Source organism: Colossoma macropomum, unplaced genomic scaffold, assembly GCF_904425465.1.
Source record: "Colossoma macropomum unplaced genomic scaffold, Colossoma_macropomum, whole genome shotgun sequence".
NCBI classification, from domain to species: Eukaryota; Metazoa; Chordata; class Actinopteri; order Characiformes; family Serrasalmidae; genus Colossoma; species Colossoma macropomum.
The window spans coordinates 6,476,085-6,502,896 of record NW_023494806.1 but is presented as its reverse complement, the minus strand read 5'-3'; the positions used below and the strand labels follow the sequence as shown (position 1 = coordinate 6,502,896).

The following is a 26,812-nucleotide window of genomic DNA, read 5'->3' as shown; positions in this document are numbered from 1 at the left end:
ATCTAATTTACACAGTTCTCTCTTTACCGTACTGCTTGGTGTCTGATATTTGCTTCTTTGGATTTGCACTATAGCTACAAGGCTATCATAGCTAACAAGTAATAGAAGCTTACACGCAACCAGTTAGCGTTGTGCTAACTGTACGCCTAACTCACTTGCCTCAAAGCATGTTGAGCTGTTAAGTAATCTTAAATAGACTGGCTTATGTGCTTTCTGTCACTGTATGACACTGTTATCTATAAACAGGGACAAAAGTAGAGACAAAATGTAGACTTTTGGTGTCTGAAGTTTGCTTCTCTAGTTTTACGACAGAGCTACAAGGCCAATGTAGCTAATCAGGAATACAAGCTTATATGCAACCAATTAGCATTGTGCTAACTGCACCCTAAATCACCACACACTCGCCTCAAATCATTCTGAGTTGTTAAATAATCTCAAATTTCTTGCTTACATGGTTCCTAACACTATATGACATATGGTTACCTATACAAATGGACAACAAATGTAGCCAAGACATGTTTGGAGTCTGAAGTTTGTTTCTTTATTTTTGTCCGGAGCTATGAGGCTAAAGTTAGCATCATGCTAACTGCATTTGTACTGTAAGATTATAGAACTTATTTCTTGACATTTTTTTACTTGTTTTAAGTAAATTTAAAAGATTTTAGTAAGTAAAATTATCTCACTGTTGGTATAAGTTTGCTTGTTTCAAGTCTATTTCTTACAACAAGCAAAATTATCTGTCGATAGTTTTATAGTAGATCGTTCGATTTAATGAAATCACTTACAACAAGTAAAAAATAAGATTACAAGATTATTTGACTTATGTCTGCAAATAAGTAAAATAATCTTACAGTAAGTTTACAACAACCTCAAAGTCAGAAACATTAGGCATGTCAACGAAATTTAAGATAATTTCACTTGGCAAGGTGCCATTGTTTGCAGTGAGTCCTTGTGATCTAACAGCCTGAAATCTGGCTGAACTGATAACGAGCTGAAAAACACCAAAGTATACTTTGGCAAATGAAAAGTGACTTGGAAAGGTCTGTTTAAAATAAAAGCTACGAACCAAAATTCAGCCTTCAAGATGGCTGATATTGCAACTACTAGCTGCCATGTAACATATTTCAAAACTCCAGCTCTCAAGCAAAACTGAAAAAGTAAACTTCAGACTCCAAACATCTCATGGATGATAGACTACAGTTGTGACATGGGGAAGCTGGGTTTATAGCCTTAACTCAGGGAAAACATTAAAATCTGCAGAAATAAATCTGAAGCCTGCGGTACTTCAAATGAAACAAAACATCTTTTTGGCCAAAACAGCGTAGTGGTTCGAGTTTATGTGGTGCAGTGTGAACCAGCAGCTAAACAGAACTCCTAATCACCGTGGTGCTGGTTCTGAGACCTCCTCCTGACTGTGATTGGTCCTAATCACTGTGTTGATCTTCTGAGACCTCCCCCTGACTATGATTTGTCCTAATCACTGTGTTGTTTGTTCTTGTTTGTTCCAAGACCTCGTTCTGACTGTGATCGGTCCTAATCTCCACCTTGTTTGTCCTGAGACCTCCCCCTGACTGCAATTGGTCCTAATTATTGCCTTGTTTGTCCTGAGACCTCCCCCTGACTGTGATCGGTCCTAATCACTGTGTTGTTTGTTTTGAGACCTCCCCCTGACTGTGATTGGTCCTAATTACTGCGGAATTTATTACGAGACCTCCCCCTGACTGTGATTGGTCCTAATCACTGCGGAATTTATTACGAGACCTCCCCCTGACTGTGATTGGTCCTAATCACTGTGTTGTTTGTGCCAAGACCTCCCTCTGACTGTGATTAGTCCTAATCACTTTGTTGTTCGTTCTGAGACCTCCCCCTAGCTGTGATTGGTCCTAATCACTGTGTTGTTTGTTCCGAGACCTCCCCCTGACTGTGATTGGTCCTAATCTCCACCTTGTTTGTTCTGAGACCTTCCCATGACTGTGATTGGTCCTAAGCACTGCCTTCTTTGTCCTAAAACCTGCCCTGACTGATTGGTCCTAATCACTGTGTTGTTTGTTCTGGGTCCCCCCTAAATGTGATTGGTCCAAATCAATGTGTTGTTTGTTCTGAGTCCTCCTCCTGCCAATAACAGGCTGTGACTGTCTGGCACTGATCCTAACCACTGTGTTGTTTGTTCTAAGACTTCCTGCTGACTGTGATTGGTCCTAATCTCCATCTTGTTGGTTCTGAGACCTCCCCCTGACTGTGATTGGTTCTAATCACTGTATTGTTTGTTCTGAGACCTCCCCCTGACTGTGATTGGTTCTAATCACTGTATTCTTTGTTCTGAGACCTCCCCCTGACTGTGATTGGTTCTAATCACTGTATTCTTTGTTCTGAGACCTACCCCTGACTGTGATTGGTCCTAATCACTCTGTTGTTTGTTCTGAGACCTACCCCTGACTGTGATTGGTCCTAATCACTCTGTTGTTTGTTCTGAGACCTCCTCAGTGAGTTACTTCTAAGTTTACTTACAAAAGTGTTTGGCAGTTCTTCAATTTTGTTGAGATCTTTTGTCGTTTGAAGAATATCGCCATTACATGTGTGCAGTACATGTGTAGCTTGAAGAATGGGTTTTTACTCATATACAAGCCTAAGACTCAATTTTATAGGCTGTTATAGCACTGCAGGCAGTGGGAACCTGCAAGTGGAGTGTGCATGTGTGCTGTGAAGAACTCCAATCTCATTATCACAGTCTCAGTCAGTGCTGAGTCAAATACAGCTGATCGGTATGTAAATGTTCTGTATTTGACTGACACATGTGTATGAGTGACAGCAGCAGTGAGCAGCGTGAGCGTTTTCCCAGAGAATAATTAGCATTGGATCTGCAAACACATGCGTGTCCACACAAGCTGGTAGCAGACTGAGCACATAATGAAACTGCCATTACAGATCACTTTTGGATCTGCAAATTGTGGACACAACAAACACAGACAGTGGGGTGAAAAGACGGAGAGTTTCCAAGCAGGCTCATACCAGACTCAGAGTCAACCTCAAACTCTGGCAATCAGGGAGAGAAAAGAGACACATGTCACGTGATCATAACTGTCAATGGCACAAGATGAAGAGGTCTCTTTTGGATGCTCCCCTGTAGATAGTCCTATATGGACACAGGTTGCTAGAGCGGCATTCCAGCCTAAAACTAAAGTTTAAAATGTTATTTGTTGTGTTATGTAGTAGTTTTGTAGTACAGCATTATTTCTCTCTGCCTCAGTGGTTTGACAGAATACACAATCGTATATAGTTTTCATTTTCTCGTTCATATTTTCACACTACAAAACCCAGCAGACATTATGAAAATACATAATTCTAGAAATGGTGATCCGTTGATCTATAGGTTCATAAACATTAAAAATATTTATAGGTTTAAAAATATAACCTAATATAACACACAATTGATGCTTTCACTTTCAGTCAGAGACATGCACGAAAGTTGTAGTTTTTAAAAAAGTTCCCCAACCTTGAAGATCATCGAAAGAGGGTCTTTTAAACTGAAAATCTCATTCTAGAGCAGGGGTGCCCCATCCTGCTCCTGGAGATCTACCACCCTGAAGAGTTCATACCCAACATGCCTGGCTCTGATGTTTAGATGCCCTGAAGGCCTTCATCACCTGGGTCAGGTATGTTAGATTAAGGAGCTAAACTCTGCAGGGTGGTACACCTCCAGAACCAGGACTGGGCTCTACAGACTACGGCAGGACTACTGTAGGATGCAATTAACCCTTGTGTGGTGTTGATGTGTTTGTTACTCAGTGGTCTGGTGGACCCACTGTATTATTGTCTTTTTAAATCAATACAGCCATAACAATTTATGTAAAAATACCAGATGTTTAAAATATCGCAAGTGGCCAGCGTAGGGTTCTCCTTTAGCAGCTGTAGCCAGTCAGCAGCCTGTCCATGTTGTCCACCCTCACACACACACACACACACACACACACACACACACACAGACACAAACACACAGACACACACACACACACACTAACAGCAGGCCATGTAGGAGGAGAACAGAGTGAAGAACACAGCATCTCCACACTTTTAGTCCCCGCGGGTTCAGCCCAACAACATATGTGAAGTCCCCAACAGTGTGAAGTCACTGAAAATGGGTTATTTTATATGTTCTTCACAGAAAATGAGACCAAGGAACCTGGGGTTGAAATAATAATAATGAATCGCATCATTTTTTTTCTGGTAAACATTGAAAATGGGTCCTACAGACCTCAACACCACACAAGGGTTAAACATGTTTACAACAAATGTAGCTTTCATTTTGCCCAGAGTGTCCCTTAACAAAACTACTTTATGGGTTATGACATAAGTGCCTAGACCTTGTGTTTATGGTTTAAAATATTTGTCTGAACGTCACAGTATGCGGCCTTTCATGTGAGGTTCGGTCACGTTTGGGCATCACATGGCGAGTATTCCCAGAGGAAAGAAACACTGGGCCTCATTCACCAATACCTTAAGCTTTTTCTTAAATTTGTTCCTTAAAAGGTCCTACAATCTTGGCAAAAGGGTTCTATATAGTACCAAAAAAAGTTTTTGGCTTGTTACAAAAGTGGAACCCCTTTTTATGCTATACAGAACCCTTTTCAAAAAGGGTTCTATATAAAAGCATCTATAACGCAGTCTTGAGTGCCTTGCTCACACTTTGCTGTTGTAACACTGAGAATTTCCCCGTTGTGGGACTAATAAAGGATTATCTCATCTTAAATAACCCTTTAGTCATATAAAGGGTTCTTTGAGTGTTCATGGTTCTATATAGAACCATTTTCTTCACTTAAGAACGCTTGAAGAACCTTCTTTTTTTAAAGTGTAAGAAAAAGCCTACGCCACATTCATGATATGTCCTTAAACCTTTGTGCTCCTGAGTGTGTGTAGATTCTATTCTTACCTAAAAACAAATCCCAAATAAGAAAACAGTGGTGAATCTCAGAATCTTAGTGAAAACTGCTTAAGTAGGCAACTTCTTTGTAAGAACGACTGGTGAATGAGGTCCAATGTTCAGATTCAATAGCTTATGCTGTGGGTCAGCTTGGGCTTGGACAGAATGTTCTTGGGTTATACTCAGGTGGTGACCAAACGTTCAGGCTAGATAAAAGCTCTGCAAGTCTTGCAGGGCTGCAGTTTAGCTGTCTCTACTCTAGCAAGGCAGATTGACCAATAAAGCTTGAAAATGTATCAGCCGAGCTGTCTCAACTATAAGAGCAGACTCTGTAACTATAAGATCAGGGGTAGATTTGGGCACCAGCATGTTAGAGTCTGATTCAGGATTAGGTTTAGTGCTGTAATTAGAGTCAATATAAGAAATAATGTCAGAGTTAAGGTTAGAATAAAATGTAAGGTTTGTGTTATGGCTGAGATTAGGACTAGACTTTGGGTTAGTGACAGGTTTAGGTTACAGTAGCATTGAGGAAAGTGATGTGATGGTAGCTGAAGAACCAGTTGGTCAATACTGAGGTAGTCAGTGCCATGTCTAGAAACCATCAACAGTGGACTATCCAAGTAAAGCATCACCCAAATGATTACTTCTACACATAGTTGTACACTGAAAACCTCACTCACATTAATGGGCACAATCTGGAGATGGAAAGGTCAAGAAGACCAGACAGCTTTTGCCCAAAATCACTTACCTGGGTCAAGGGTAGAGTGGCAGAAACCATCAACTGGTAACTAGTTCTTTACTGGGCTACCAACACTCTACCACAGTAGCCACGTTTACATGCAGCCCGACAATTTCTTAATAATCTGACTACTAGCTCAGTCGGAATAGAATACCTCCACGTTTACACCTCAATCGGGATAGACTAGTCCAACTGAGGCCATTCGGAATGCAATCGTTATCCAATTGAATGAGGTGGGTAATCCTGCAAATAATCCATTAAACATGTAATAACCGTGTAATAATAATAACCGTGTAGACACCTGTATCTGATTACGTTCCCAATCGGAAAGTTTAAGTATGTGCGTCACGTCACAGCGAACTTTAAATGGCGCCAGTGGGCCTGACGCCAGAACATGACAATTTGAAAACTCAGGTAACACACTGTTGCTTGTCTTGCTCTGACTGGACTCACGTGATGCTCGTTGACATGGTAACGTCTACACTAAGCGGTTCTCTACGCATGCACATAATTTTGGATCTGATTTCTTATAGTGAGCATGCAAACGGAGATTTTCCATCAGATTGTTGAGTAGAGTGAGCAAATAAACACCTCAGTCTTCATCTATAATCAGAATGTATTCAATCGGATTGGCAAAAATCTTTGCACGTGAACACGTTCGGCCGTTTCTTATAAAACCTCTTTGATTACGGAGCGGTTGCAATAAGTGCTTTCTAACTTTTTGGTACGGAAACATCAGCCTAAATGTTTATGAGGTCTCAACAGCATGAAAAAATGATGAATGTCGAGTTGGATTGATGTAAAAGTCGCATGAATTCCTCACCTTCGTCCGTGGCGTTGGAGGCTTCTGCCTCTCTCCTCCTCCTGACGGCCCTCTGCTTCTCCTCCAGCCTTTGTTTCTCCGTGTTGGCCTCATCCCAGCGGCCCTCCTCCATCAGCCGCTGGTCCGGCCGCAGCCGGCTGTCCGTCAAACTCACGGCCGCCTCCTCCTCGTTCAGCGTCAGAGCCAGAGATGAGAAGTAATACATGTTTTCAGCGTTCTCTCTGAGAGAAGAGAACATACAGTGATGAACTTCATAGTGCTTTCATGAAATACAACACAGACATCTACACTATTTTTCAAAGGATTTCAATCAACTGACATACTATTACTTACTTTCACATAGAGCTGGGCGATATGGCCAAAAATGTTATCACGATAAACAAAATTCATATCGTTCGATATTGATACATACCGCGATAAATGTCTAATCATTATTTATTTCAAGTGTGAAAGCTGATTTTTGCTCCTGGGTGGATTATTCAGCCAAGGCCACTTCTTTGGATCGAGTACTCGGATTCTTTAAACTTTGCTTTCGGGCTTTTCCTTGACGCTGCAGCCTCGCTCTCCTACGGCCACGTTTGGCCATTTCTTATAAAATCTCTTCGATCACGGAGCGGTTGCGATAAGTGCCTTCTAACTTTCTGGTACGGAAACAGCAGTCTAAACGTTTATGAGGTCTCAGCATCAAGAAAAAATGATGAATGTCGAGTTGGATTGACGTAAAGTCGCATTGCCACATATCAGATACGTATCAGATTTCAGTACCACATATAAGAGCGTCTCAAATCAAAAATGTCAGATTTAGTATGTTTTTTGCTGTTCACACTGACACACAGACGCACATCTGTGTCACACATGAAGAAAAACATTGGATTTGGGCCACTTTTGCCTGCTGTGTGAACAAAGCCTAGAAGATATTTTTATTAAAATGTTTTTTTGACTATAACACAAAGTTATTAAATGAGAAATAATAGACTGTACTTATCCATTTATAATAACTACAAGCTCTATCCTGATTCTGACCACCACTTTTCAAAAACAGAAATGGATGCTAATTAACTTTAACTTCATTCTTGATGTTATACATCTTTCTTAATCAATTTAGAAAGTGCTCATCATTCTGGATATGTTTAAAATTTCTTTACAATTTTCTACAAATTATTTGAAATCTATAAAGCATTAGCTCCCTGTTACGTGTGGTAGTAATATGTACTTGCAACAAAATGCATTTTACGTGACTGAAAAATGATTTCAAACTCTGACGTATGTTATATGCTGCTGATGTGCATGGCGTTGCTGTGCTGTGCGTACGGTAGTGGGTATTTCTTCCACAACAGTCTGGGTGACAGAGTCTGGTAGACGGTCTTCTGCTTGCCCTCTGCTCCACTACTGCCCCGGCTGCTCTGGACAATCTTTGCGCTCTCCATCCTCTCATCCCACGTCCCGGACAGGATGTAGTGTGCCTGACCCTCACTGTCCGCCACCACACCTGTCACCTAGGTAACCACACCACAATAGGGTGCCACAAAAGAAGATACAAAACAGCAATAAACAGAGCAGAATGCGGAGGTCTTTGATATTTATATCATCTATAATGTCCTACCCAGGCAGGTTTTGTACTAGTTTTGTGTCCAAGACATATTACGGTGAGGTCACATCTAAAGTTCAGAGCATACTGACCCATAATTTTCCAGATACTTAAATACTGGTGTGATATACCATAATTCTAGAATATTCTTCCACAAGCACATTGGTTCACTTGGCTTTGAGAACATTTTAAAACCAACAGGCAATATCAGAGAGGGGACACTACCTTGCGTGGAACTTCCCTGGAGAAGTAGCTATAGGGAGAGAACTTGAGCTGACACGTCTCTTTGGTTCTGTGGTTTACAATATCAATGTCCCCCGACTGAGAGAGAGAAAAGAGAGTGAACTCTAAAATCAATGGGAAATAGAATGAAGACAATACATAATAATGGCTCTTACTTTGTAGTTTGATGTTGAAAAATGAAAAATGTGTTACAGCTACTGAATAATGTATAGTAATTAAGGAGAAATAGGTTATAAGCTTAATAACTGAATAACAGGCCTGGAATTTAAGGGGTTGCATTCACTATATGTCCAAAAGTTTGTAGACGCCTGCTCATCTGACGTTTCGTCTGAAATCATGAGTATTATTAGGGATTTAGTGCCGCTTTGCTACAGTTACAGCCTCTACTCTTCTGGGAAGACTACACTAGATGTTGGAACATTGTTGTGAGGATTTTACTGATCAGTCCTGGATCACTAATGCCACTCAAACTCATCTCAAAGGATCTGGATGGAGCTTCATCACTCCAGAGAAAGCAGTTCCACTGCTTCACAGTCCAACGTTGGCATTCGGCATAGTAACTTTAGGCTCATGTGCAGTTGCTTCAGAGCGTCCTGTTCTGTTGGTCGGTGCATTTCAATGGAGATTTTGCACTGACAAGCATACAATATTACGGCCACCTGCCTAATATGCTGTTGGTTCACTGCCTGATGTCTGTCACACATAGCACAGAGACGGTAGCAGCAGATTCTTTAGAACCCAAGTCAAGTTGTGAGGTGGAGCCGCCATGGATTGGGCTTGTTGTTCCAGCTTGTTGTTCCAGCACATCCCATGTTCCAATCCCAGATGCTCCACTGGACTGAGATCAGGGCAACACCTTGCCTTGTACTCTTCATCATGTTTCTAAATCCACTCCTGGACACTGTATGCAGCGTGGCAGGGCACATTAGCTTGCTGAAAAAGGCCACTGCCATTGGGGAATATGCCTGCCGTGAAGGGGTGTACCTGGTACCTGGTCCGCAACAAGGTTTAGGTGGGTATCAAATTGATGTCCACACAAATGCCTGGACCCAGAGTTTTCCAGCAGAATGTTGCCTAGAGCATCACTGTGTATCCTTGTGCCGCAGAAGCCCTTCTGTTGGTCAGACGGGATAGCCGTCATTGCCCTCACGCAGCGATGAGCCTTAGAAGTCCAACATCCTGTTGCAGGTTTGTGGTTTGGCCCTGCTCTGACCACTGTCGACTGGTACTCACCACTGCAGACCAGGAGCACCCACAAGCCTTGCTGTTTCAGTTCCGACCCAGTGCAAAACGATTTAGCAAAGTCAAAGTTGCTTGTCAAAATCACTGAGGTCTTCACGCCGGCAGTTTCTCCCACATCCAAAACTCATCGACTACAAGAACCGGCTGTTTGTTTGTTGACTTTGACATGTGCTGTTGTTACAAGACAATCACTGAGTGGTCATAATGTATAGGGCTCATTGGTGTACAAGCTATGTGTGCACAATTAAACACCTGCGCTAGTAATGGAGGCATCTTAAAGTAGCTGAATTCACTAATGAGAAGGGGTGCCTACATACTTTTGAACATATAGTGTAGTAGTATCAGTAGAACAGTGTCAGTCAGACAGAAGTGAGAGCAGACCTGGTCGATCCATAGCTTGCCCACGATGATGTTGTGCACGGTGGACGTCACCTTTCGCCATACGTAATGGTTCCCACTTGAATGGAACTGCAGGTGGATGGCACCTAGAGAGAGAACGAGAGAGAGAGAGAGAGAGAGAGAGAGAGAGAGAGAGAGAGAGAGAAAGAGAGTAAGGGAAAAGATTGTGAGAGAGATAGAGAGTTCAGTTCATCTCTTCAGAAATTAATGTAAAAGTTTAAACACTGAGCCAAATTATATATTCTGTTGATTTTCTAAACTTTTCTGAATTATTTTCTGAATTTAACATACTGGAAAAAAACATTAGGCATAAAATGTGGCATGTCCAAAAGCAAATAAATAGAAATTGAGTACTAGAATTTTCAGAAAAATGCCATCTTCAGATTAGTTTCCTGTAGAGGATACGTTCATTTTTTTCACTTAGAAAATCAACAAAACATGTCATTTGACCACGGGTGTTCAAAACTTTGCATACGAAGAAAACATGTATCTCCAAAACAGCAACTAAAGAGAAAGTTAAAATGCTCCAAGTGATTTTATTTCAAGTAAGATCTCAAGCAGAGTTGAGGAATAAATCCTGAATCCCACCAGTGTAGGGTTGGTGGTCAAGTCTGGGTATTAAACACAATGATACACCGATCAGGTCTGAACACTGTGTCCACTCACTGTCCACTCTATTAGACACTCCTACCTTGTTGGTCCACCTTGTAGATGTAAAGTCAGAGACGATAGCTCATCTGCTGCTGCACAGCTTGTGTTGCTCATCCTCTAGTCCTTCATCAGTGGTCACAGGACGCTGCCCACAGGACGCTGTTGGCTGGATATTTTTGGTTGGTGGACTATTCTCAGTCCAGCAGTGACACTGAGGTGTTTAAAAACTCCAGCAGCAATGCTGTGTCTGATCCACTCAGACCAGCGCAACACACACTAACACACCACCACCACGTCAGTGTTACTGCAGTGCTGAGAATGATCCACCACCCAAATAGTACCTGCTCTGTGAGGGTCCATGGGGGTCCTGACCACTGAAGAACAGGGTAAAAGGGGGCTAACAAAGTATGCAGAGAAACAGATGGACTACAGTCTGTAACTGTAGAACTACAAAGTGCACCTATATAGTAAGTGGAGCAGATAAAATGGACAACGAGCGTAGAAACAAGGACATAATGTTATGCCTGATTGGTGTATAAGCATAAAATATGCAAAGTTGTTGGAGGGGCATTTAGGCCCTATAGAGAATATAATTATGCAATTATGACAAAAGTAAACAGAGAAAAAGACAGAGAAAATATTATGAATGAATTATGATTACTAAAACTTTGTTTTGTTCTTAAGCAGTGAAGAAACACTCAAGCGTAAGGGTGTTTTAGGGGAAGCTGAAGCTCTTACCCAGCGGCATAATGGACAGGTATTTGCCGCGGAACTTGCTGGCGATGGTGATTTCCTGCCACAGGGTCCAGCCTCGCTGTGACATTACATGATGGGCAGCAGCTGGAGGATGATGACTTACCTGTAGACAATAAGCAAAGTGTTCGCTTATAAATATAATAGCCTAATAATATCATATAAACCGCATCATATACATTATGACCACTTCAGATGCATCAAAAAACCCACCTGTTCACATAGTGAGCGGTAGCCAAACTCCTCTAGCCGGTCGAGCTCGTATGTCTCCCCCAGCAGCGGGTTGAAGGGTTTGGCTGTGCGGTGGACGGTGGTGGAGTAGGAGGAGACAGAGAACGCTGCGACCAAACACATCTGCTCCAGAGAATTCTCACAGCGCGCAGCTTTATCCAGCAACTCACTGTACTCCAAATCCTCCGTCAACCGCTGCAGCATCGAGAGAGGCTCATTAAAATTCACCTGAGACAGAGAGAGAGGGAGAGAGGGAGAGGGGGAGACAGATGGAGAGAGAAAGATTCAGGGGGTGAGAGCATGGGGGGGTGAGAGAGTGAGGGAGAAGGAGGGAAGAGAAGGACAGAAGAGAAAGAGGAAGAGGGAGAGAATGACAGCCAAGCATGAGAGAGAGAGAGAGAGAAAAAGAGAGAGAGAGACAGTGGAGAGGAGTAGATAAAGGGCAGAAGGGAGGAGAGAGAGGGAGAGAGGGAGGGAGAGGGAAAGAGAGATGACGAAGTAAAAAGGAGAGGATGAGAGAGAGATGGTGGACAGAGGAAGGGAACAAAGAAGAGAAGGGAAGAGGAGAAGTGGAGGGAGGGAAGGACAGGACGAAAGGGCAAAAGAAAGAAAGAAAGAAAGAAGGGGCGAAATGGTGAAAGAAAGAAAGGACGAAAGAAAGAAAGAAGGAAGGGACGAAAGAAGGAAAGGGTGAAAGAAAGAAAAAAGTAAAAGAAAGAAAGAAAGAAAGAAAAAAGGGCGAAAGAAAGGGTGAGATGGTGAAAGAAAGAAAGAAAGAAAAAAGAAAGAAAAAAGGGCGAAAGAAAGGGCAAGAGGGTGAAAGAAAGAAAGAAAGAAAGGGTGAAAGAAAGAAAGGGTGAAAGAAAGAAAGAGTAAAAGAAAGAAAGGGCGAAAGAAAGAAAGAAAGAAAAAAGGGCGAAAGAAAGGGTGAGAGGGTGAAAGAAAGAAAGAAAGAAAGAAAGAAAGAAAGAAGTCTGTTATTGTTATATCTCTATCTGTGGACTCCCCTTTTACCCACTAGAGGCCGCTGTTATCTGACTATTAAAGTCTCTGAAACGCCTGTTTACTGTCTACTCCTGTCCTGAGTTTCTGGTGATCAGCGGGCATTTATATTATCATACTGTGCCTTAATTGTATATTAGAGAATTATTTTAACTGGCTTTGAACACATAATTATAGCATATTCACAAGTGCCAAAGTTGAACACAGTCTCAATAAATAAATGAATGCACGAATAAATGGATGAATGAATGTAACATGATAACATAATGCCTTACAGTATTAGTGTTTAGTGTACAGCTGGAGCAGAGCATCAACTTTTCCCCTCAGTCACTACAAGGTCATGCATGTGTTTTGCGTTGCTTCTCTGATTTTTTCTGTGTACTGTTACACTATAAGTGTGGACAAGAGGGGTATAAAGCCCCCAGCGTTGGGCTGTAGAGCAGTGAAACCGCGTGCTCTGGAGTGATGGTGCTCCATCCAATACCTCTGGGATGAGTTGGACTGATCCAGAACTGACCATCCAACATCAGTACCTGACCTCACTAATGCTCTTGTGGCTGAATGCAATCAAATCCTAACAGCAATGTTCCAACATCTAGTGCAAAGCTTTCTTAGAAGAGTAGAGGCTGTTAATGCAGCAAACAGGGACAAATGCCCTATTAATACCCTTCATTTCAGAAGAAACAGCAGGTGTCTACAAACTTTTGGACATAAAGTGTATTTTCCTTTGACTTTCATGTCTTATTTCTTTGACTTGGCTTATACTGGATTTGTTACTGGCAGCGTGTGAATCTAGATACTCTCTGGTCACAGTCTTACAGACAGAGCCATGCTGTTGTTCCTCGCTGTAAGCGGGCAGTGAAAGTGTACTGGGGCACTCACAGGCATGGGGATTTTGGAGAGCTCTTTGCCGATGCAGTTCTTCATGATGCTCCACAGGTTCAGGGAGTAGTTGGGCTTGTCTGGGATTCGGGTCCGCCTCTTCCTGCGTGGCTGAACCTCCTTCCCCGACAAATCATTATAGCTCGGAGATGACTGAGAGAGATGGAGACAGACGGAGAGAGAGGGATATTTTAACTTTAAAAGGGAATTCAAACATTTTTTCAGCATTTCTGTAGATTTAGACAAAGTCGATCAGAGTGATCTGAAGTGAAATGCTCTGTTCTAGAGGAACGTACAGTGCCTGAATTGTTCTGAGCGGTTGTGATGGGAAGCAGACGTCTGAAGAGATCAATGCCTCTAAAAGCTCCCTCACAGACAGCTTTTACAGGAAAAGGTTAGGAATATGCATCAAAAAACCTGATAGCCTGAGACAATGTTTTATGGTAGTTTTGAAATAAGGTTTAGGACCAAAACATATATTTTTTAACTCAATCCACAGCAGAAAGATACATGTAGGGCATTGTGAGAAAAACGGTTCCCAAAGAAAATGTATTTTTCAGATTTATCTCAGTTTCTACTTCACCAAATAGCTATATTACATAGAAAACTCAGAAGACACGTGACAGTAGATGAAACGGCTACATTCGTGTTGTTGAAGTGGCTGGTCCGATCACCACCACTGTAAAGAAATCAGAGTTTCTCTGCAATGAACCATTTCACACCAAACCACTCTGCATGACTTTGTTTACATCTCAATGATAAGATAAGAAAACTTTATTGTCCATTAAATTTGCAAAAAATTATTAAAAAATAATAAAATTGAAATTTGTCTTTGGCAATCTGGCACATAAATACACAGACAAATACTTAAAACACTAACAGCAGCAATGCACATGAACTATGTAGGGCGGTTACTTATTATATCTGTGATTAAACTGAGCTCCTCTTTAAGATGTCTTTAAAGGAATACTCCAATAATAACCATGGATAGTAATTTCAGTGCATTCCCTTTTACACATGAAATAAAATGATTTGAAACGTATTTCCAATAGAAGCTGTTGCTGAATTCAGTAAACATTTATAAATGTGGCTTTATAAATATATAAAGAGTTTCATTCCGAAACTGAACATATCTCTACATCCATTTGTAACAATTCTGGCTAAAATGAGTTTTTGAAAAGAATTACAGTTGATGTATAATGGAAAACATATTTTTTATATCTCTAATATATATGGTAATAATCATAATATAGCATTATTATATGTGTAAAGCTCACTCCTGACAACATATATCATGGAAAATAAAAAGAATATTTTCTTTTTGGAACAAAATGCTTCATATATAGATTATTAACACACCCTAAATTTCATAATGCACAAAAATATCGCTCTCGTCATTCACAAGTCATTTTGGGCCGTTTCTTTGGGTCCTTTCATCATGAAATTTACATACAATGTAAAGGACAACAGGCATTTTCAAATTATGTCAAAAACCGAAAAACGGAAAAAAAAAAAAGAGATACGAGGTTTTGTTCCGACAGCAGCGTGCGTGAAATCGTGTTGTGGCACACTTCATGAAGTCATCAGTCAAAGAAATCTGGGAGATGGGACTTGCTCTCCGGAGGGAAGAGTTTGTGGGAATTCATTAAAAGTGGGTGGAGTTTTCTCAGGATCTGCCTGATCACCATGGACACCAGGAAACCTCAGGCAAAGCAAAAGTAACCAGGACTGTTTTGTGTACTTTGCTGCTCCACTGTGTGTAAAAGCTGCACAGTTTGGTGAGACTTTCTCTCAAGTGTGCCTTATTGTAACACCTTTACTGTCAGACTGAAACGCCTGGAGTTGCAGATTTTTGTTATACAGTCATGGACGACAAACATTTATTCGCAGGATTCAGTTCAGTGGCTTTTACAGATAGAGAGGCACAGAGAAACAGAGACAGAGAGAAAAGAAGAGGACACCATTTATGCACCACCACCAATTAGCAGCTAGAAGAAACTGAGGACAATGTTCTGTTTAATGAGGAGCTGTTAGAAAATGGTGAATTTGGATGAAAAAAGTTGAACTGAAGCACTGGACTGCAGCCTGTAAGAGGCCGTAAGGACAGAAAACTCAGAAAAGTTACAAACTGACTCAGAGAGAGAGGGAGAGAGAATGATAGAGAGAGAGGGAGCAGCTGTCTGTAAGCTAATTAAGAGTGAAAATGACACAGGATCTGTGTGTCTGTAGCACCACAGGGAGTTACTGGACATGCACACACACACACACTGTGTGTTTGTGTGGGTGTTAGTGTTTATGCAATGGCAACGTCATGTAATTTCTGTGCTGTTCAAAGCCTCAGTAGATGACTCAGTATGAAAAACAGCATAAATCAGTATAAACCTTGTTAATAAAGACCAGCTCCACTCTGCAAATCTCAAATTATGCCCTTTAGCATTAAAACGAAGAGTTTCTAAACTGACCTATCTTTGCTCCGCCCACAGATGCATTCTTTTGCAGAATCCCATTTAATGTAATGACAAACTATTTGTTTAGGGTTCCTACATAAGAGTTTATAGTTGCTACACACACACACACACACATATACATACATACATACATACATACATAAAACACTAGATATTCTATAAACCATATATATACGGTATTGACACTGGTATTAACATAAAACCTTGTATCTCCATTTTTGTCATTTTTCAGTTTTTGACATAATTTCAAAATATCTGTTATCCTTTACATTGTGTGTAAATTTCATGATGAATGGACCAAAAGAAACAGCCCAAAATGACTCAGAAAAAAAGTCTGGTTCCATTGACTTCCATTAAAAGTAAAGTATGTTTTTTCCTTCTCCTGTAAAGTTACCATTTTTGAGATATGAGGTTTTGTACCGACAGCAGCGATACACCGTCTACCACTGGTATTAACATGCGTCCTGGGTGAACACACTAAGTACAGGTGTGAACGGGGTACAGTAAGTCTTTGAGACATGTAGTGATCCAGTCACCCAAACCACCTCGGAAGGTGGTCAGAGACACATATGACCACATTATCTTTGTAGTACAAGTTCTAAAGTGTCTCGATGCGTTTTTACTCGCCTTAATCAGCGGTGTTATCACAGCACACATGAAAGCAGCTGTGTAGTTTTTCCTGTGTGTTTTGTCTCCTCAACTTGCATTAGCAATCAATGCAATTTCTGCTAATGTTGTGTAAAACTTGTCCAAACTAGCAATTCTAGATAAGAATGTATTTGTGGGCAGAGCATGGAAAAGTGGAAAGACTCTCAGATCAGAAATAAAGAGAAAATGTGACACTTACATGGTCCTCCAGGTTCCAGTCGCTGGGCTGCCCACCACTGGCACCACTTAGATTACTCTGAGAACGCCTGCAATCACACACACACACACACACACACACGCACACACACACACACACACACACACACACACACACACACACATTACTATTTTTATGAATGTTTTCCATGCACCCATATTTTACTGTACCAAAATGCTATGATGCATAAGCTAAACGCTAAACTTAGCCAAAGCAAATGTTTGCCTACTTGGTGTTTTTCCAAAGAGTGAAGCTTTTTCTATTCTTAATTTATTAATTTTATTGTTTTAATTGTGATTTTTATTCAATTTTTCTTTCCATTTTATTGCTTTACCTGTTTTACTTTTAAGAAGATCCTTTTAATTCTGTACTTTTGTTTGCTGTTCACTGTTTCATTTACACTGGTTTGCTGTACTGTGAGGCACTTAAGGTGTTATAAAGTTCATTATTATTATTATTATTATTATTACTGTTATATTTTAATCATATGCATCATTGCATTTTCACTCACACTCACTCACAAACTGCTTTTGGTTGCTTCGATTGCAGGGATTATAGTTCAAACACAGTCTTATAAATGAATCTAATGCATAGAACAATGGGAGCAACAAGAGAAGAAAGACAGAAAGAGAGACAGAAAGAAAGACAGACAGTGAGAGAGAGAGAGAGAGAGAGAGAGAAAGAAAGAAAGAAAGTGTGCATGTGTGATAAGTACACTGAAAGCAGATTTACTGGATAATGAGAAGGGAACTGTCTTGAGTTGTTAACTGAACCATGCAGAGAATCAGCACAGCAAACTCATTAAAACAACACACGCGCACACACACACACACACACACACACACACACACACACACACACACACACGCACACACACGCACGCACACACACGCACGCACACACACACGCACACACCCACGCACACGCACACACACACACACACACACAGTACAGATATGTGGGTGAGTGTAACATGTAATAATAGTAGTGTGTGTGTGTTTGCATGTCAGAAAACAGGACATTCTGGAGAAACCACTATCCACATGGTCACCGGGACACAGAATAATAATAACATGCTTGTATAATACTGCACGTGTGTGTGTGTGTGTGTGTGTGTGTGTGTCTGTGACTCTAACCTGTGTTGTGAGGGGTCAGTGGCGGTCACTGTGATGAATGCAGGTGAATCCTCCATGGCGTCAAAATATTCTGTATCTTCATCTTCATCACTCGCTTCTTCTTTTCGGGGCCTCTCACTCACTCCTGCAGAGAACACACAGTTCAAACACTGAACACACACACATAAACACTACCCAATGCTCCAACACCAACACTACTCACTAATACTACAACACTACTCAACACTCCAACACTGCATTACTCAAAGAAACATTAACACGCACTAAAAAACGCACTCATTATTAAAGTACATTCTTCTTGTACGACAAATATCCTGTCCATGTTCTCACACTACCAGATCATCTGCACCGTCAGTGCAATTGAGCTCCCGGCCTGAAAAATTGCTTCAGATTGTGACAATTTGTCGCAAATCAGGGTTAAAATCAGACAAAAAATCGAAGAGACAAGAAGTCTTGGTGTGATTCTGGATGGGCAGTTATCGTTCTCTGTTCATATCGCGAATCTAACTCGGTCATGCAGATTTCTCCTGTACAACATCCGGAGGATCCGACCCTTTCTCACTCGAGAGGCCACCCAGGTGCTAGTGCAGTCTCTTGTCATCTCAAGGCTTGACTACTGCAACTCGCTCTTGGCTGGTCTTCCAATGCGGCCATCAAGCCTCTGCAACTCATCCAGAATGCAGCAGCATGGGTCGTCTTCAATCTCTCCAAGTTCAGCCACGTCACCCCACTGCTGCGCTCCCTTCACTGGCTTCCTGTAGCTGCACGCATCAGATTTAAAACCCTGAGGCCTTCAAAGCCAAAGACGGACCAGCCCCTCCCTACTTGATGGCAATGGTCAAAATTCGAACTGTACCACGAGCCCTTCGAGCTTTGAGTACAGCTCAGCTTGACCCGCCATCCTTCAGGACGCGTGGAAGACAAGCATCAAGACTCTTCTCCGTCCTGGCACCCAGGTGGTGGAACGAACTCCCACTGGCTGTCTGAACAGCAGAGTCTCTCGTGGTCTTCAAATGCAGACTGAAGACACATCTCTTTATACAGCACTTAAATGAGCACTGAGTTCAGTAATTCATTGTAATGTATTGTACTGCACTTATTGAAATGTATTGTATTGCACTGCTGTGTTTAACTCTGCTCCTTTTTCTCTGGGTATCAACATGGACTTTTTTTTCTAGCAGTATCTGAGCTCAGCTCAGCTTTCTCTCTAACCTATTGGTAACTAGCAAAGATACTTTCTCTAGATAGACAAAGCACTTTTTTTAAGTCGCTCTGATTAAGAGCGTCTGCTAAATGCTGTAAATGTAAAATGTAAATGTGTAGTGTACGCCCAGCCTTAGTGCAGGTAAAACACTAAAACATGCAGTTCTGGATATTTCCAACACTGTAAATAGGAAACTCAGTGAGTGAAGAGAGTACTTAGTTCTGTGAGAAAGAGAAAGAGAGATGTAGAGACAGAAAGAGTGAAAAAAGGGGAGTGTAAAACACTCTTCCCTGTTGTGGTACTGCTGCCTCAGCTCACCAGTGTGTGTGGTGGGTGTGTCTGGCGTGTTGGTGGAGTGTGTAGGGGCCTCTCTCCACGCTCTCTCCAGGCTGTTGTGCTGTTTGGCCAGCTGTTCGATGGTCTCCTCCAGGTGAGTGCGCTGCTCCCTCTCATGCTGCAGGACCCGCTGCCATCTGCGACTGTGGCTCTCCGCCAGCTCCAGGAAATCACGGCATGCCTGCGGGGAGAGGGCGGATGGGGCTGCAATTAATGATTATTTCAACAATCGATTAATCTATCGACTGCTGTTAGACTAATGCACTAACTGAACCAATATGCCTTCTGCAGTTTCTTCTCATTTTGCCCCATAATTGTGCCACCATTAGTCACAGTTCTGTTCGTGCAACAAGTGAGCTCTTCTTCTGTGGTGTAACAATAGAAGCCATATCGCCCTGTACACTTCCTGTAGTCTACTGAAATCTATGTGAATGACTGCATGGATCGTATGGACATTATAAAGCATTATAGAGTGCTTGTAACACTGACATGTTTTCCATAGTCAATGACTAAATGACTTCTGCTGGTCATTATCGCTTTAGTATCCATGTGTGTTAATTTTCTGTTCTTAGTAGGGTTTCCTCCGGGTACTCCGGTTTCCTCCCACAGTCCAAAAACATGCAGTCAGGCTGGTTGGACATGCTGAATTGCCCCTAGGTGTGAGTGAGTGTGTGACCGTGTATGTCTGTCTGTCTGCCCTGCGATGGACTGGCGACCTGTCCAGGGTGTATCCTGCCTTCCGCCCAATGACAGCTGGGATAGGCTCCAGCACCCCACCGCGACCCAGAAGGATAAGCGGTTTAGACGATGGATGGATGGATGTTCTTAGTAGCCCATTTCATCCCAAGATGCACTACAGTTCCCAGCATGCACTGCAACATAGTGTGCATTCTGAGCCACTTTCCTCCAACAACAATCTGTGGGTCAGCGGTTACGCAAAAAGAAGCCTTGGTGTCCAGTTCATGTAAATACGCAATTTAAAAAAAACTACTTAAAACAATTTATGTTTATTTAGAATTATTCCTGAATAGGTATTTAATGCCTAGTTTGCTGTTGTAGTTTCAGAATATTTTGAATAATCAATGGCCCGTTCGGGTCACGGCAAAATGTAAAGTAAAAATGAAATAAAAACACAGCTGGCCCACAGATTTGCTGAGATTTTTTAATACGGCCCTTTTAGTGGTTGAGTTTGACACCCTGAATTTGGTACTTTATCTAATCTCAGATCAGTTTTAGAGCATTAAAAACAGCTGCCAGCCGGATTACTGATTCCAGCCAATCAGTAATACATTTGATACATTTCTGATTTAAGTCCTAAATAGTGTTAAATGTCTGTATTCAAAATGTTTTGTTTCACTTCTTTTATACAGATTTGGCCTAATGTAGGCCGGGGCAACAGAGCAGTGTAATTGGATTTTTGGCAATGACTGACAAATAGCCAGATGAAAAGGTGCTTAAATGCCATGTTAGAAAAAAGAGCTAATATTTTTCATTTTTAACCAGTTGCTATATTATATTAAATAATATGTACGTGTAATGCTTTATTCTCTTTAACAGTTAAAACAGAGGATTGTTACAGAGCATTAATACAGATGGATTATTCCAGAGCAATATTAGGCTACAGTACGGCAAATTCCCCACTGAGTGCAACGTACCGGACAAAAAATTCTAAACATTTTATGTATAGCTTAGCGGTTCAGACTGTAAAATTATAAAAATATAACACCTCAACGTTTCTCACAGGCATCTACAGCTGAATTCCACATTACGTCTGCTATAACGATGGAAATGTTTGTTTTTAGATATAAAGCAAGTGGACATGGTTTTCACTCACTCATGAACCCACAACAGCAGGAGCTGTTTTCATTAATAGCTTTTCAATAAATCAGTTAATGCTACAACAAGCTAAAGAAATCACAGAAAATACGTCAGTGGTCTGTGGGGGTTTGCAGGGTTTTGGGAGGGGGACAATATAATTGACAATGAATTTTATATATTTATAACAAGAAACTATTGTGACAATGTTATTGCCCAGGCCTAACCTCATGCAAGAATTATTGCCTAACAGAAAAAAAAATGCCAATACTATTATATAGTCATCTACTAAATAGCCATTTAAGAACAGATCTATTGATGTGAATGGATGACGGTCACTATCCTCCTAATACCTCTCCTTAAAGTTCAGAGCATAATGTACTATTCTTTAGAATGACACCTTCCTTCAGCTCACACACATACAGTTTCCCTTCCTCTCACTAAATGACAACAGAGCTTTCTTTTTCATCCTAACTTGAATGAAACTACATAAGTGTTCATTTAGCTGAAACCATCTCACTCTGTTCATCAACTGATGAAGCTTCTCAAGAGAGAAACACCGCACTGTTGATTTAACCAGAGGAGCTTTACATTCCAAGAATCTATGATGACTAACTACAGCAGAATTTTCTGTAATTCAGGCAAAAGCAGAAGTGAAAGGATGTTGCATTTGATGACTGGGATACACACAGATGTATGCTACGTCCACAATGCGAAAAATCACCATATTTAAGTTTCAGAACAGAGTTAAGGTATATAACTTGAGTTAGTGCAGAGTTAGCAAGGAGTACAGAGAGGTTACTTTGGGTCATACAGATTAATCACCCTCACACATACAGATTCACTACCCTGGCTGAAGCAGGGGGGTTACTATGGGTCATGGAAAGCTAATACATACAAAAGTATGACACGCATACACATATAAAGTTGAGCACTCTGGCCGCAGTCGAGAGGTTACTCTGGGTCATAGACATATCATAAACAGCGGTTCAGCATCAGGCATCATCTGTTCAGACTCTGTAGAGCTTATTGTGCTCTCTGATGGATGCTGTTTAAACACTACAGAACCAATCAGGCATAACATTATGACCACCTCCTTGTTTCTATGCTCATTGTCCATTTTATCAGCTCCACTTACTATATAGGTGCACTTTGTAGTTCTACAGTTACAGACTGTAGTCCATCTGTTTCTCTGCATACTTTGTTAGCCCCCTTTTACCCTGTTCTTCAGTGGTCAGGACCCCCATGGACCCTCACAGAGCAGGTACTATTTGGGTGGTGGATCATTCTCAGCACTGCAGTAACACTGACGTGGTAGAGGTGTGTTAGTGTGTGTTGCGCTGGTACGAGTGGATCAGACACAGCAGTGCTGCTGGAGTTTTTAAACACCTCAGTGTCACTGCTGGACTGAGAATAGTCCACCAACCAAAAATGTCCAGCCAACAGCGTCCTGTGACCACTGATGGAGGTCTAGAGGATGACCAACACAAACTGTGCTGACACACATGAGCTGCTGTCTCTGACTTTACATCTAGGTGGACCAACAAGGTAATAGAGTGGACAGTGAGTGGACACAGTGTTTAAAAACTCCAGCAGCACTGCTGTGTCTGATCCACTCATACCAGCGCAACACACACTAACACACCACCACCACATCAGTGTTACTGCAGTGCTGAGAGTGATCCACCACCCAAATAGTACCTGCTCTGAGAGCGCTATCTAACTCGCCAGTCCAAAATCTCCCATAGGTGTACAACTGAGTCGAGATCTGGTGACCGTGAAAGCCATAGCATGTGATTTACATCATTTTCACACTCATCAAACCATTCAGTGAACCCTCATGCCCTGCACATGGCAGCATCGAGACCACTCCACTCAGGAGAGAAATGTTTCATTATAGGATAATAATGATCAGTCAGAATAACTTTGCACTGACCTGGAGTGACCTTTCAGTCTAACTGGAAAGTGGACTCAAACCATGGGAGTAAAACGGCCCCCCCAGCATAACCAGGCTTTTACACCACACATGCACTTGTCCACTTGTGGAGAAAATGGTGAAGATTGACTCGTCATCTCTGTAGATCGGAGTGCCGAAGGTATCTACACTACTGATATCATCTGAGATCGTCTCTGTTCTTGAACTGTTGACCTGTTTTTCTTTACATTTTGCACTAATGCATGAGCATCACTGTCATTGAATCTGTGCATTCGATCAATCACATTTACTGCTGCCTTACCCACACATTTAAATGCAGATGTTACTTTACTCACCATTCCTACTGAAACCAATTGAGCCATCTTTAAAAACTCCTGCTCAGGCTTACAGTAAACATTACTGAACTGCTTGAAATCCTAAATTGATCACTGTTACTACTTTTAAGCTCGAAAGTCCCTTATGTGACCCCTACTTCAGTTCATTGCTCTCACAGCTACATAACATACAGATTAGTTTCAGAACTGTGGGACAGTTTCCTACAATTTCAGAAAAAAAGGTAGTAAACTCTCACTGGGGCAGTACCCCAACGTCACTGGGGTGGTACCCTCAAGGGTACATCTCAGTACCTTTAGTCAGGGAACATAACTGTACCATAATCCACTGAAATGATATTTTCTAAGCTGTATTGACTCCACACACCCCGTCTCGCCTCCAGGGTTTTTATTTTATTGCTCTGTTTTAAAACATTAGATTATGAAAAGGTACAAATACGAACTTTTCACCTGGAAAAACTTATTTAAGGTTCACAATTGGACCTTAAATCCACTGTTGTACCTTTGAGGGAACATTTATATTGTGTATACCTTGATAAACGAAAAATGTACCTGCACAGCACCTTTATTTCTACCAGTGTAGACGGACATTAAGCGTAAAACATAGGCTAAAAAGAATTTCCAGTGGTGAACATACTGAAGTATTGATTAGCCAATCCAGGTATTGTATGATAACTACAAACAAAACTGGCCTGCCACAAGGAAAGGTTTGGAAAAGATTAAATGTACAACTTTACAGGAGAAGGAAAAAAACCCTCTTTACTTTTAATGTAAGTCAACAGAACCAGACTTTTTTACAAGTCGTTTTGGGTCACTTCTTTTGGTCCATTCATCATGAAATTTACACACAATGTAAAGAGCAACAGGCATTTTCAAATGATGTCAGAAACTGAAAAACGACAAAAATAGAGATACGAGGTTTTCTTCCAACAGCAGCGATACGTAAAATCACTGCTTATTTTATTAACATTATGTATTTACAGTAATATTAGTGTTTTTCTTAGCGAATAAATGCTCACTGTCCAGAAAAACGGCTTTGAAATATAATTTTCTCAGGCGTCTAAAACATTTGCTCAGTACTATATATACTTCATCCATTGTCTATGGCATGCAGATTGACTAGTTATTGTTCACTGAAAGAATTTTACAACCATTAAATTCTTAATAACTTTTCACTAACTGATATTACACAGAATTTAATAATGTAAATATTATTTAAAATACTATAATGAGACAGAGGGCACACTCACCAAAACTCCTAAGAATGACCTAAGTTCATCTGAAGTCCTATATAAGCAGCGAGGGCTTTTCCAGCAGCTGAATTGTGAGCAGCGCGTGAGAGCTGCAGTGAAACTGAAACTTCATCATCTCAAACACATGAGCTTCCACATTTTACTGCTGAGAACTCCAAACAGGCCCCAGACTGCTCGTGATCTCACAATACGCAAGGGAAATGTGTGCATGTGTGTGTGTGAGCATGAATTCTTGCGGTGGCTATTTTAGGCCGTACATTAATTGGAGTCATTACTCTAGTCTGCGCTTTTTAGTGTAAATGCAAGACAAACAGCTATAAATTAATTTAATTTAGCTACACTCTCAAACGTACGCCAAACAGGTGTTTTAAGGCCACGCCTTTTTCAGCCGTTTCTTATACTAATAACAGGCTGGTGCTGATGTGCAGGAGAGACAGGGAGACTGAGTGTTTCTTTATGGGTGAATCGATATGAAAGTGTAACTCCACCAGCTCAACGCCCCTCATTTTATTGCAGCCTTTCCTGGTATTAATGCCACTTTAATGTCGTAATTCTATGACTTTTTTCTCGAAATAGTATGACTTTTTTCTCAAAATATTACGACGTTTTTCTCGAAATAGTATGACTTTTCTTCTCGAAATAGTACGACTTTTTTTCTCAAAATATTACGACTTTTATTATTATTCTCGAAATATATCGTACAACTTTTTTCTCGAAACATTATGACTTTATTCTCAAAATGTTACGACTTTATTCTAGAAGTCTACTATTTTTCTATTATTTTTATTAACAGTGGCCCAAAAACGCCGTCGTATAAAAAGATGGTTCTTTAAGAGTTCTTTAGTAAAGGGAGAGGTTGCATTCAGAACAATGAGTTCTATATAGAACAATTTCATGCTTAAATGGTTCTTTGAATGGTGAAATGGTTCTTCAGATTGATGAAGAACGTCTTTTATATGATTCTGTATAGCACAAAAGGGGTTCTTCTATTGTGACAAGCTTGATATCATTTGCTTCCCCAAGCTTTTTTTTTTTGCTTTTTAGCTACTTCAGCTTCATGTAAAACTAAAGAAGCAGTCTCTTAGGCTGTACAGAACTTAAGTGAACTGATAAATGAAGGTGTTATTGACCAATCCATGCTCTGCCCACAACCCCCATGCAGAAAGGACCCTGGTCACCCGTCCGGGGATTTGAACCCAGGCGCTTCTTTCTGTGAGGCGACAGCGCTAACCACCAACATTAATACATCAATTTATATGATTAATATGTTTGGTATATTTATTTATTTTGTATGTGATTGAAAGGCTACACTGTTCAGATCAATCTGATGTAGTTCTTTTTAGGGCTGAATGATTTGGGGAAAATAACCAACTGCAACTTTTCTGATTAATATTGTGACTGCAATAAAATTACAATTATTTTCAATAAATCAAGTTTCAGGCTTGTTTTTTTGGCCATGAATATCAGAATACCCACTTTTTCTGGCTTGAGGCTTGAACCTCTACATGTAGTGTGTTAGACTGCCAATAAGTTGTGGTTGTGATGCCACAACACATGGGGGTTTGCTTGCCTCTGATTTGTCTAACTCATCTACAAGCTCTGTGCTTTTACGTTAAATTTCAGACAATGTTGCTGACAATGTAGGCTATAACTGTAAATTGCAGCTCTTGCAATTTGAAAATTATGCTCTCTTAAATTGTGAATAAACACTAGTTATTTGGTCATGTAATCAACCTAAGCGTGGAGGTTGTTCATGTGTCCAACCTGTTTTATTAAGCTGCAAACAACATAGTCAAACTGCTCAACAGCAAAGCATTTTGAACTCAACATTATGTAGTCCATGCTGTAGCAGTCAGATGTGTATAATGTATCCAATCTAGCAACATTTGCTTTAAAAGAATGCATCTGTAGCCAGAGCATAAATTGTGGCATGCTGCTGGGAAACCGCAAAGTCCCCATAACTCAGCCATAAAAACTGCCCAGAACCATCTGGTTC

The 26,812-nt window shown here is 41.0% G+C and overlaps 1 protein-coding gene across 2 annotated transcripts in view; it reads right to left on the bottom strand.

Moving 5' to 3' along the window:
• The window catches only part of LOC118827760 (oxysterol-binding protein 2-like), a 127,942-nt gene that overhangs the window by 1,835 nt on the left and 99,295 nt on the right, over window positions 1-26,812 (bottom strand). For both annotated transcript variants that reach the window (XM_036599220.1, XM_036599221.1), the window contains 10 exons: window positions 19,463-19,661; window positions 17,941-18,064; window positions 16,787-16,853; window positions 13,472-13,624; window positions 11,570-11,815; window positions 11,342-11,462; window positions 9,935-10,038; window positions 8,294-8,389; window positions 7,792-7,976; window positions 6,481-6,701 (listed from right to left, as the gene is read on the bottom strand). In XM_036599220.1, the coding sequence (XP_036455113.1) occupies window positions 6,481-6,701; window positions 7,792-7,976; window positions 8,294-8,389; window positions 9,935-10,038; window positions 11,342-11,462; window positions 11,570-11,815; window positions 13,472-13,624; window positions 16,787-16,853; window positions 17,941-18,064; window positions 19,463-19,661 (1,516 nt within the window). The remainder of the gene's footprint in view (window positions 1-6,480; window positions 6,702-7,791; window positions 7,977-8,293; window positions 8,390-9,934; window positions 10,039-11,341; window positions 11,463-11,569; window positions 11,816-13,471; window positions 13,625-16,786; window positions 16,854-17,940; window positions 18,065-19,462; window positions 19,662-26,812) is intronic.